Source organism: Mus musculus, chromosome 1, assembly GCF_000001635.26.
Source record: "Mus musculus strain C57BL/6J chromosome 1, GRCm38.p6 C57BL/6J".
NCBI lineage: Eukaryota > Metazoa > Chordata > Mammalia > Rodentia > Muridae > Mus > Mus musculus.
The window spans coordinates 173,563,718-173,576,025 of NC_000067.6; the positions used below are offsets into that span (position 1 = coordinate 173,563,718).

The window sequence follows — 12,308 nt, forward strand, 5'->3', positions numbered from 1 at the left end:
TTTAATAAATTGTTCTGGATTGTGTGGACATCTTAAAGCAATGTCATGCTGGATTTATATCTCAGGCAGTCTATAGGTCCTACATATAAGATAGGTTGGATATATAATCTCGTTCTTTATATATTGAAAACAGTTATGGTTTAAGATAATATTTTAGTATTCTTGGAAATTTTGCATGTCAATTTCTTTGCTCTTAGTGTCCTCAGTTACTACTTGTTTCCACATAATAGTGTTAGTTCTTGAGGACTTATACTTAATAAATTGCTGCAAATAAATGCTCCTATTTCTGAGTTAATAACTAAATAAATTATCCACATGTGACTATTAATAACTTTTCAAGCTTTCTAGTTACAACCGTTCTTTAAGAGAAACAATTGAATGTGCAATTAGTCACTGCCCATGTACATGAATACTGACTATAACAGTCAAGTATTTGAGATGTTTTGACAACAAATTATTAATTCTCAAGGACAAGGTATTGTGAAACTTTAAAACTTTAGCTTCTTAAAAAAAAAGATGGGGAAATTATATCCCCATGCATATTATTTAATGCATTTCCGTGCACATTATTTAAATCATACTTTTATTTTAGAATTTTGAAATTTAGATGTCAAAGAACTTAATAAATTCCTTGTAGAATCTTAAAAGGGTCTACTTATCAGCATATGGCTTGATTCTGAACAGCTACCTTATTAGGAAAGGGAAAAATATGGGTTCTCTCCACAGATACTGCAGAAGCATGATGGCTAATTTGTGTGACAACCTGGCAGGTGAGTTGGCTCAATGCTCTGACTGAAGTGACAAGGAAGCTAAATTGGGTACATGTTTTTGACCCATCGTTGCTTGTCCTTTTCCCAGTTTGGATAATTGAAGCTGCCTTGCTTCAAGCTTTTTAACTTTATGGTAAAAAGAACATCAGAGACTGTGTATTCTGACTTAGAAAGATTAATCATATAATAGAGTTAAAATGATTCTTCTCTTTTCTTCAATGTGACTAGTTATTGTAACTCAATCTTAGATTGGTCTAGTAATAATTCCGTTATTAGAGATTCCTATTGAAGAGAGCTAAAATTCTTAATTACCTAGCAAAGTTAATTTGGAGCTCAGCCTCCACTTCCAGAGAATCTCTGGCCTTTCTGCTAATTCTCAAAGCCAGCTCCCCCATACCTGGAGGCCAGAGCCTGAGCTTGGTCATTGCTAATTTGCAAGTGAATGGAGTACCTGGACTTCTTCAAAGAAGCTTTTTATATAGTTGCTTTTTCACTGTCCCACCTTTGTTTCTCAAGCAGGTCAGCCACCTTTCAGCCTGACTGGTGCAGGAGTAAAATCTTGCCACCAAAACACAGTTATTATTCTCCATCAAGAAGCATTCTAAGAACATATTTTGGCTTCGGTCTGAATTGGGAGTATAGTGTGATATGAGGGTGTGACAGTCAATGACGGGCACCCAGATCTCAGAATCATACCAATCTAAGACAGAGGTACATGCCAAAAGGCCGTGGCTGTTGATAATACACCATAGAGCCATGTTTATGTGAAATATAACAAAAACTAGCTGCACATACACTCTATGACGGATAAGGATGATTCTAGAAGATCTAAGATTTCCTAAGAAATGTGGGGTCACCAGCCACCATAACTCCTAGGCAGGTCTATAGAGCATAAATAAATTTTGTGACTCAGTCCAGTTTTGTTTAATATTATTAGAGGGGGAAAATATAACCTTCTTCAGTCTAGCCAGGCTGGTTCAGACCTTCTGCCACTGAGGCAAAACCACCTGCTGTGTTGCTTCTCATCACTCCCCTTTGATGTTAAACTGCCTGTTACCTGCCTGAGGCCAAACTGGTTCTCCAAGATCTTCCAGAGTTAGCTGGGAACTGGAACTGTGAATTTCGCTGGGGCGGACTCCTATTTGGTCTGCTTCCATGAAGACTCCATATCCCAATCCATCCTAGAGTATCCGCTGCACTCTGAGCAGTTGAGAAGTAGAGGACTCTCTGCACTCAGAACAGTTGGAAAACAGCTTGACTGCTTCACAGAAGACCCAACAGTCTGAAGGCCTACCATGAGATCGATTGCAGCAAGGGCAACAGCTCAGCAGCTTCCCTGCATCTGTGAAGAGGCCCTAGTTGGAATGCCCTACAGATAGTCTGATACAGCCAGGGCCACAAGCCTACCAGGAGACCTGAAGCAACCCAGAGACAAAGGAGGCAGACTTCCAGACAGTCCCCCTGGTAGACAAACACCAGGGTTTTCCAGATGAAGAGAGGCAAGCACAAGACCATAAGCAACAGAAGCCAAAATATGTGGGCATCACCAGAACCCAGTTCACCACCGCAGAAAGTCCTGAATATACCAACACACCTGAAAATCAGAAATCTGTCCTAAAATCCTATTTTATAAAGATAGTACAGTTTTAAAGAGGATATCAATAACTCACTGAAAGAAATACAGGTGCCACAGACTAGACTCAGTGGGTCCCTCAAGCCATAGGGAACCAGGATTTTGGTAATCAGGTGGACAAGGAATTGGAGGGATGACAAACAGACACTGACACACAGAGAGTGCATATCTGAATGTAATTTTTCAAACTGAATATCAGATTTATATTACAGAAGAAAACAGAGAAGTTAGGTGGCACATCAGCCAAGATACATTGAAGTAATCTGACACAAAACAAAAAAATGCATACATAAAGACTGGCAGGAACCAGGCAATGTTTACAATTGAGATAAGATCAGACCTATCTAAAGGCAGCTATTGACAGGAGCCAGGTGAGGATTTCACACCCTAGTCACAATTTATGCTATTTCTCTGAGCCTTGTGAAAGCTTGCACCAGAGGGGTTCTGCTCTTGCTGACCTTTTCATGAATAATGCAATACTGTAGTTCCTCCTTAAACCACAACCCTCCTTCTTCCTAGGCCATTGTAAATTCTTGCATATGGGAGTAACCAGGCTGCTCTTTTAAGTGTCTGTAGGGAAATCTCCATTGGTCAATAGAACTCAACTTTCTTCAAAAATGCAATGTAGTCTGCCATAAGTGACTGTAATGAGGATTCTAAGTTTACTATTTTGAACTAGTCCTGAGATTGCTAGCTCCTATCTGGCAAACTGTGAGATGCCAGATTACTAACTGTAAACACTGGGGCATTTCATCTGAATGAGTAACATTCTTATGAAATTCCAAGCCCAGGGTCAGCTCCAGGACTGCCTAGGATATTGGTGAAGGCCAGGAAGCAAAGTTCAACCTGATTTAGGTATTAGTAAAATCATTACTTGGAGGCACCTATTAATAAAACAATACTGAAAGAAGGCATACAGATCCATTCACCAACTAACACAAGAACAAGTTTGGAGCATTCATGCTACAGGGATGCCAAGTCTCCAGGACATTAAGTTTCCATGAAACTTTTTGCATTGTCACTGTTTCTAAGCTCTTGGGCCTGCCATGCAGTCTTCACTAGAGTTGTTGTAGCATTCCCTCTTTCTTATTTTTCAGATGAAGTTCCAGAATGTCCTGCCTTGTCGTAGTTACAAATCTCAGAAGAACTCTAAAGATGAGTAGAAACACAACAATTATGAATAAAATAATGCCAATAATAATAGCAAGCAAGATTATATATTGAACCCAATCTAAGGGATTCGTTGAACTTAGATTATTTTTTAAATCTCTGGTCAATTCATCAATTGACTTCTGCTAATATCTGAAATTTCTGTCTTTAACCGTTCCAGTCTTTTCCCAATCAATGGTTGCATTATAAGGTAATGGCATGACACAAATATATTGAAATGAAGCATGACATTTAGTAGCTAACCTAACCTTAATATTTGCTCTATCCTGGTCCCACTGCTAAAACTACTTCTTCTAAAGCATTAGCCTTTGCCTCCAGTTTCTTACTTATAAGATGTAGTTTGACAGAGCTATGGAAATATTCCTATGCATCTCATTAACAAAATGAGCAGTATGCAGCTGCTGAACTAGGGCTGTGGTAGATAATGCAAAAGAAATTATAATTTCTATTAAAGCAGTAATCCCCAGAATCAGAGCTGTAACAAATCTCTTAGGTCGAATAAGCTCACTTAATGTTTTCAAAGTTTGCATTCCCAAATTCTCAAACCAAAGATCATTTCCTAACTCTCCAGGCAGCAAAACATAAGCAGTTCTCTTTAACAAAATCATAATAGCGGATTCCGTATCTAAATTAGGATATACACAATTAGTTAATTGACAAGAACTATAATGAATATGAAAAGACTTGCCAACATTTGTGATCTTAACTCTGTCAAACTATCCAACAATATAGCATACGAATAAGGAACACAAGATTTCACTGCTATAGGGGAGTTGACCTGAGCTTTGGGTTTTGTTAAAAAGATCATGTTAGCAGTAGCAACAAGTCTAAACAAATCTGCTTGAATAGCAGTAGTATTACAAAAGAATGACCAACCCAAATCGGGGCTACAAAGCCTGGAGTGAAATATCGTTTCAAAGTCTCATTCCTCGTATCAGGATCAAACCCATGAAATTGATAATCTGAGAGTTCCTTTAAAAAGAGAGCAAAGTTAAATTAAAATTATCTTGAGTTCCCCTAGGATGAAAAACTGTAGCTGAATGCTTAAATCCACAATCTAGCCACACAGGGTACTCAGTAACCATACTATTCCAAGTATAATCATTATCTTTATCTCCCAAAATTACCACACAATCAGGGACTGGTAGTCTAGGTACAGTCTCAGAAGTTTTATTATAATTTTCATATCCAAGCAACTGAGATTGCAATTTCCATACCCAGCACCTAAGCCTATCCTCATTATCACGAGCAACAGTCACAAAAGATCTATAGTTGACTGGCAAGAACCCTATCAGTACAGCTCCTTTAAGTGCTAGGCAACTAGGAACTACATCAGACCTTCCCTTATAATTTACATGCTTGGAAATATGATGATTCCTACCAAAATCTTGGAATCCACCCAAAAACTACGAATTATTAGTCGTGACTTTTATATTATTCTGTTCTTTCTACCCGACCGGATGAAGAAGTGGTGGCTTGGGTATGTAAGCCCAAAAACTCTCCCGCTACAGCAGTCACCTGCATTAAAGCAAGCATGGCCAAAAACATTGACTCTGATGAAAGCTTGTTGCCCGTTCTGTGTACTAGTCCCTCTGCTTCACGAGTCAGCTTCTTTAGTTGTCCCCAGGATGGCATCGGGTTGACTCTCCTTGCTGTTGTCTGTGGTGGAGATAGGGAGAGTCTCTTCATTTTGGTTGCAAGTGGCTGTTCTTCCTTCTTTTTCCTTCTCTTCTCTGTGCAGCTTTGTGTGCGGGACAGGTGGGGCTGATCTGATAAGCCTGTCCATAATCCAGACTGGGGATTCTGCATTCTGTGGAAAAACACATGCATATCCTCTCTTCGAAGTCATTAAAGTATCAAGACCCCTCAAGTTTCCATTCAAAAGATCTTTCCACATTACTAAAGGTTGTGCTTTAAAAGCAACCGGACCCCAATGTCTCCTCATAGGAGTCTCTCCCTGTTCATTGGTATTAAGATGATTAATTACAAAAAAAGCATGAATTAAAGTATGATGGGGTGAGTAAAATTGATTAGCAGCTCTACCCTATCAAGCTGATTCTTTAATACTTGATGAGTTCTTTCTATTATTGCCTGTCCTTGTGGATTATAATGAATCCCTGTAACATGCTCAATTTTCCACTGATTCAAAAACTTTGCAAATGCTTTAGAAGTATAGGCCTGTCCATTGTCTGCTTTTATTTTCCTAGGTACACCTAAATATAAAAAACAAACCAGCAAGTGTTGTACAACATCCTTTACTGCCTCTTCTGTTCTGGCAGTGGCCATGACAGCATGTGAGAAAGTATCCTCTGTAACAAGTACAAAATTCATTTTTCCAAACTCCTGTACATGAGTAATATCCATCTGCCATAGAACCTGTGCCTTTAAGCCCAGTGCATTAATGCCCATCTTTTGAGGATGGTACACCTCTGGGCAGTACTGACATTGCTTCACAATCTGTCTAGCCTGTTCTCTAGTAATTTGAAACATTCTTTTTAGTGCTAAAGCATTCTGATGATGTAGTTGATGACTTTGCTGAGCTCTTTCTATGCCATTCATGATTATTCCTTTAGTATATTTGTCTGCTAGCAAATTTCCTAATGATAGAGGAACAGGAAGTCCCATATGTCCAGGTATATGACTTATAAAGAATTTTTCCTTTCTACTCTGAATCAGTGTCTGTAGTTGCAGTAACTGCTTTATAATTTTAGACTCCCCAGACAGCAAGGCTGTCTCTATGGCTGGAAACAGGCCTGTGACATATTTAGAATCCGTATAAGGATTAAAAGCCTGAGGAAATTTTTCTAAAGCTAGAATTACCACAGTAATTTCTGCTTGTTGAGCAGAAAATTCTGTTACCCTTTTTATTATTGGGGGGGGGTGTTAGTTTTCTCTATACACCACTTCCCTTCCATTAGAGGAGCCATCTGTAAAAAGAAAAAGTTCCTCTTGTAAGGGATCTTCAGGAATTTTATTAGGAAAATTAAATTCAGCAGTAAATTCAATTAAAGGATGTCTAGGTAAATGATACTTAAACTGTCCTGTATATCCTTGTAAAGTTATTCCCTAATCCTCATCATTTTGCAATAACTGTTCAATTGTTGCCTGTTATATGGGATAATTATATTTTGCATTTCTTTTCCAAACAATTCTTTGGAATGAGTTCGAGCCTTAATAATTAACATGGAGCAGGTGAACAAGTATGAGAGTGAGGTAGATAAATCCATCCCAGTACTCCCCACTGCCAGAGGCGCCCAGTATGTGTATAGGAAGTCTTAAGGATTAAGAAATCCCATTCCCTTGTATAATCCAATTGCTGTACTTTAGCCTTTGTAATTTTCTCTTCTACCAAAGCAATGGCCTATAGGGCTTCTGGAGTTAAAACTCTAGGTGAATTGGAATGAGTATCACCCTTTAGGATACTAAATAAGGGACTTAAGTCTCCTGTGGTAAGCCTCAAATATGGCCTAACCCAACTAATATCCCCTAACAGCTTCTGGTAATCATTTAAAGTTTTTAATTTATCCAAGCTAATGGTAACCTTTTGAGAAGAAATATAATCTTTACATATTAAATTACCCAAATATCTTAAAGCTCTATTATGGTGAATTTTTTTCTGGAGCTACTATTAGCCCATACTTAGTTAAACATTCTATAGTTATTTGCAAAACCTGCTGTTTGCTCTTTACTCTCTGTAGTCAATAAAATATCATCCATAAAATGAATTATATACACTTGAGGAAATGATTTCCTTACTTCCAATAAAGCCTTATCTACGAATTTTTGGCGCAACATAGGACTATTCTTCATTCCTTGAGGTAAATCTTTCCACCAAAATCTTCTGAACAGCCTTTGCAAATGCACTGAGGGAACATTAAAAGCAAATCTTTTGGAATCTTCAGGATTTGATTTTATTGTGAAGAAGCAATCCTGTAAATCTATAACTATAATATCGTATTGTTTTGGAATAGCAACTGGTGAAGGGAGCCCTGGTTGCAAGGCTCCCATATCATGCAGAGTAGAATTTACTGCTCTAAGATCTTGCAAAAGTCTCCATTTCCCTGATATTTTCTTTATAACAAATATTGGAGTGTTCCATGGACTGTTGAACTCCTCTTTATGTCCTTTCTCTAATTGTTTATTCACCAGCTCTTCAATAGCCTGTCTCTTTTCCTCAGTTAGGGGTCACTGATTAGTACACACAGGCTCTGGATCTCTCTATTCAATTTTATCAGCATATAAATTCTCATCAGTGACCCCTATGAAAAATTCTGCCAGTTTAAATTGTCTGAGGTAACCAGTTTAACATTCATATCCTCCATAATGTCTCTTCCCCAAAATGAGAAAGGTAGGGAAGCTATGGCATAAGGCTGTGCATGTCCTGTTTTTCCTTCACACTTCCATTTTAATATTTGTGAACTTTGGGCTACATTAGCAGCCATCCCTAACCCTTGTAGAATAGAGGATGCATGGTGAACAGGCCAAGATGAAGGCCAATCTCTACCTGCAATACAGATCCTGTCAGCTCCTGTATCTAGAAGTCCCTTAAATGATTTTCCATTGATAACAATATTCTTAGAAGGTCTCTGATCATTAGTTTATTGCACTCAGGCTACAGTATCTATAGACCCAAATTGTCCTTTGCCTTGCTCTCCTTTCAATGTAGGATTGGGGAGTTGTAAATAAGGTAATAATAAGAGCTGAGCTATTCTTTGACCTTTATGAAGTTGTACTGTCTTCTTTAACGCTTTAACCATATCTTTAATTTCACCTGAAGTGTCAGAATCCACAACTCCAGGGACCACCTCAAAGTTTTTCTTATAACTGGAGCTGTGGCCAATAATGAGGCCTACAGTTCCTGGAGGCAAGGTACCCAACACTGAAGTGGAGGTGAAATGCACACCATTCCAACTAGAAAGTATAATATCTGTTAAAGCTGCCAGATCTAACCCTGCACTCCCTGGATCAGCTCTAGGTAAAGGATGGATAGTAAATTCCTGAGCCTCTGGATTCAGAGGAGTGGATTCTTTACCACCCTCTTCACTCTGTGCCTCTCTCTTCTCCGGGACTAAGAGGCTACTCCCTATCTAGCTTTTTGTTTCACTAGTTTTCACCCACTTCTTTAGTGAGTGGAGTCCTATCCTTATGGAACTTTGATTTACATTCATTTCTCCAGTGCTTTCCTTTGCCACAGCATGGGCAGGTGTCCTGAGCTAAAGTTCTCACCAGCAAGAACACACTTGGACATCCGGATTCTTCTGCAACAAGCTCTATTGCTTCTTAAAGAGGGAAGACCCAGACCCCGGAAAATGGTGCTGCTTATATAGCCCTCAGCGTGGTGTTTCAGCACCTGATGTGGCATGTCAGCTCCTGATTAGTTGCTCGCCCATTACCTCATTACTACGCCCCAAGATGAGCAGTGACTAGGCGTGAGTAAATAAGTACAAGGCTTATTTATTAGTTAGGCACAGTGGAAGCCAGCGCCATCTTATAATGGCAATTGCTTGCGGCACGGCTCTCCACATCTCCCTCTTTTTGTTTTATTAAAATGAGGCTGGACTAGGTCTGTATAATTATGTCCATCATCTGTGGTTCCTGTCTTAGGTCGTTCCTCTAATGTCAAAGCCTTTCCTGTCATAGGGTAACCCTATTGCCACCGGGCCCCGTGTTTTAGGTTGATCTGTGCACGAGGAAAGTTGTCCGTCCCTGGATACCGCAGTGCTATGTGACAGTAACTACTAAATGACCTAGGGCGAACTCTACAAAAGAGGCCAGCCAAAAAATGACAAATGTCAACTAATTCTTGAGCATAGATAGCCAGATTTCGGGGGAGGCCCCTTGTTAAATGGCAGCAAGTGCTTGCGCTATCACGACCTTGTCATTTGTTTGTTGGGCTCTGAGCTTGCAAACCAACCAGAGCATGAACACAAGTCCACAGCAGATGGCAGTACCAAATAAACCTACCCCCTACCCATTCCTTAAAATAAGAAAATGCAGATGAAATCCAGGAGGAGAGGCCCTCTGTCAATGACAGGTCCACTCGCATTGAGTTGATCCTTAAAACTGCCGCCCTCAGGGCCTCAAGAGTCTCATCGAACCCCTCGGACCAATTTCCTGCAAGATACAAGGAAAGCTGTCTAGACAGATTAGCTGCATGAGTAAAATTTTCATATTGGACACTGGTAATTCACAGAGCGCCCAATTTTCTTTCACAACCCAACTGGACCATCTGGTATAGGACAGCTATCTGTTCCTCAACCAGGTCAAGGCGCTGATTCAAAATCATCAGCCCTCCCTTCAACTGGGTACTAGCAGAAGTTTGGACATTGATGGCATCAGTCAGATCAACTGAAAGCTGATTTAATTTTGTGCCTGCTTGAACCATTCTAGCCATAGCGTACCCCGCAGCTGTAGCAGCAGCTGCACTGGCTGAAATTGCTATGATCACGGCAGCAGTAATGCCAAAGTCTCTTTTTTGTCGAACCAGGGATAAGGTGGAGGGTGTTTCCACCGGAACAGGGATCCAACGTGGGATCCGGGCCACCATGGCGCAGGTGTCCTTTTTACATCCCAACATTGGGAAATCCAACAAGAATTATTGGAACAGACTTCAAATGAATCATTTGAAAGGATAAACAAGAAAGGGGGGTAAACACAGACTGGGGTAGGTGGATAATTAATCAGGTTTACCAAAGTTTTATTGAACCCAGTGATCTCTACACTGGAATTAGTATATCTGGTATATCCATCAGAGTCCAGGGAGGCAGCATTTATTCTCCAATACTGAACAAATCTTGAGATGCCAGTAAAAGAGGACTTTCCAGCCGCTCCTCCCTGGATAAAGATCAAAGGAATGAGTTCTGTACAGCTGCCATTGACTCCACAGAGCACCCACTTGTGAAAGGGATGAATTCTAAAGTCCTGTAGGAAAAGTCCCTGTCTCATAATAAATTCCTTCTCTGGGTCAGCCAACATATTGGGAGAAAAGGAAAAGGTTTTACTCTAATCTTCCCAACGAGTGATGGAGGATTGACAATCAGACCAAGGCAGGATCAGCCCTTTGTCTTCCAAGCTACAATGGGGGGCTATTCTTGGTTGGTGGGGATGTTCTTTGTTTGAAAAGTTAGGTGGTAGAAATGTACCATTAACCCAAATTGCCTCCTGCCAGAAGGTCCGATTTGTAATGGTTATACCTGTGTTGGAAGTATCTTGGGTCGTTCTCACCCAGCCTCCTCGCTTCCCATCAAACATCCCCAAGGCTCAGGCTGTGAGGTTGATAAATTTTCCTGGTCCATTAATTTGAAAGCATAAAGAATCCTGTTCTAATAAAGAGCGATTTTCTCCTAATGGTGCTCAGGTGGGATCATAGGGTAGATATGGTAAATCCAATGTTTTATTGGTAGTAAAGAATTTTGGAAAAACTATAGCATCATGGTGAACTGGCATTGGTTTAGGGAAAGTCGAGAGAATGGCCCATCTCTGTTCGCCCATTATACTAGGAACCTGAGACAAGTTCAGCATTGTCAGGATCAGGAGCAGTCCTCAGGAGGTCAGCATCTTCCACACCATCCTTGATTACTATCTTGCTGGGTGAGTCATTCCGGCAGCCAAAATGGGTTGTCTTCACTCTGTGGAAAAACACAAACAGCTCCCCTGGATCTTATTAAAATAGGATCTGGGCCTTTCCACAGACCAGATAAGATATCCTTCCATTTCACCATTTCTTTTGGTTTATCAGGGTCTGAGCTATGTCGATCAGCTGCAGAGCGACCTTGCTCGTCAAGATTCAAAAAATTAAGTGTGAAGAGTGCCATGGATACAGCTACTCTTGGCACTGAGGGCAGAGTCTCATCAACTCCCCCCTTTTGTTTTATAAAATAAGACTTGAGTGTATGGTGGGCATGTTCCACAATGCCTTGTCCTTGAGGATTATAAGGAAGGCCAGTCAAGTGAGTGACATCCATTTGATGACAAAATTGCTGAAATTTAGTAGAGGTATATGCTGGCCCATTATCAGTTTTAAGGATTGTGGGCTTGCCCCAAGCACTCCAAGCTTCTAAACAGTGCTGTATATCATGAGAGGCTTTCTCACCTGTTAAAGGTGTAGCAAACATAACACCAGAGCAGGTATCAATGGAAACATGTAAATATTGATTTCTTCCAAAGGAGGAAATATGAGTGACATCCATTTGCCAGACCTGTAATGGCCTGATGCCTATGGGGTTTACCCCTACATGAGAAGTAGGCAGAAATTGACAACAGTTTTGACATTGGGTGACAATGTCACGAGCTTCTTTCCTGGTTAAAGTGAAATGGCGGCGTAAAGTTTCAGCCGTCACATGGAAGTGTTTATGAAACTCCCTTGCAGCCTCTGCCTGCGAGGACAGAGCAGCAGCCATGATTCTAGTGGCTTTGTCTGCCAAGTCATTTCCATGAGACATGGGGCCAGGAAGGCCAGAATGAGCCCTGACATGAGTAATATACACAAGATGTCTTCTATGTTACAGGGCTGACTGAATTTGCTGAAAAAATATGAACAAGCTTGCTAGAGGGTTTAATTAAGCCAGCAACTTCAAGCATGTTAACTGCATTAACCACATATAAGGAATCAGATACAATATTGAGCGGTCCCAGGAAGGTTTCAAGGACCTCCAGAACCACCAAACGCTCTACAACCTGGGGTGATGTCTCATTATATTCTTTAGATGTTACTTGGCCATTTACTACATATGCCC

At 40.4% G+C, this 12,308-nt stretch overlaps 1 protein-coding gene across 11 annotated transcripts in view; it reads right to left on the reverse strand.

Annotated features, from left to right (window-relative positions):
- Window positions 1-2,562: 2,562 nt before the first annotated feature.
- The window catches only part of Ifi213 (interferon activated gene 213), a 33,069-nt gene continuing 23,323 nt past the window's right edge, over window positions 2,563-12,308 (reverse strand). For 2 of the 11 annotated variants that reach the window (XM_030255719.1, XM_030255721.1), the window contains 2 exons: window positions 11,077-11,201; window positions 2,567-5,383 (listed from right to left, as the gene is read on the reverse strand). In XM_030255719.1, the coding sequence (XP_030111579.1) occupies window positions 5,259-5,383; window positions 11,077-11,201 (250 nt within the window). In that variant the 3' untranslated portion in view covers window positions 2,567-5,258. Of the gene's footprint in view, window positions 5,384-7,329; window positions 7,437-10,238; window positions 11,202-12,308 lie in introns of those variants that run through there. The other 9 variants (XR_003956540.1, NR_160907.1, XR_003956542.1 and 6 more) reach the window with 9 other exon arrangements.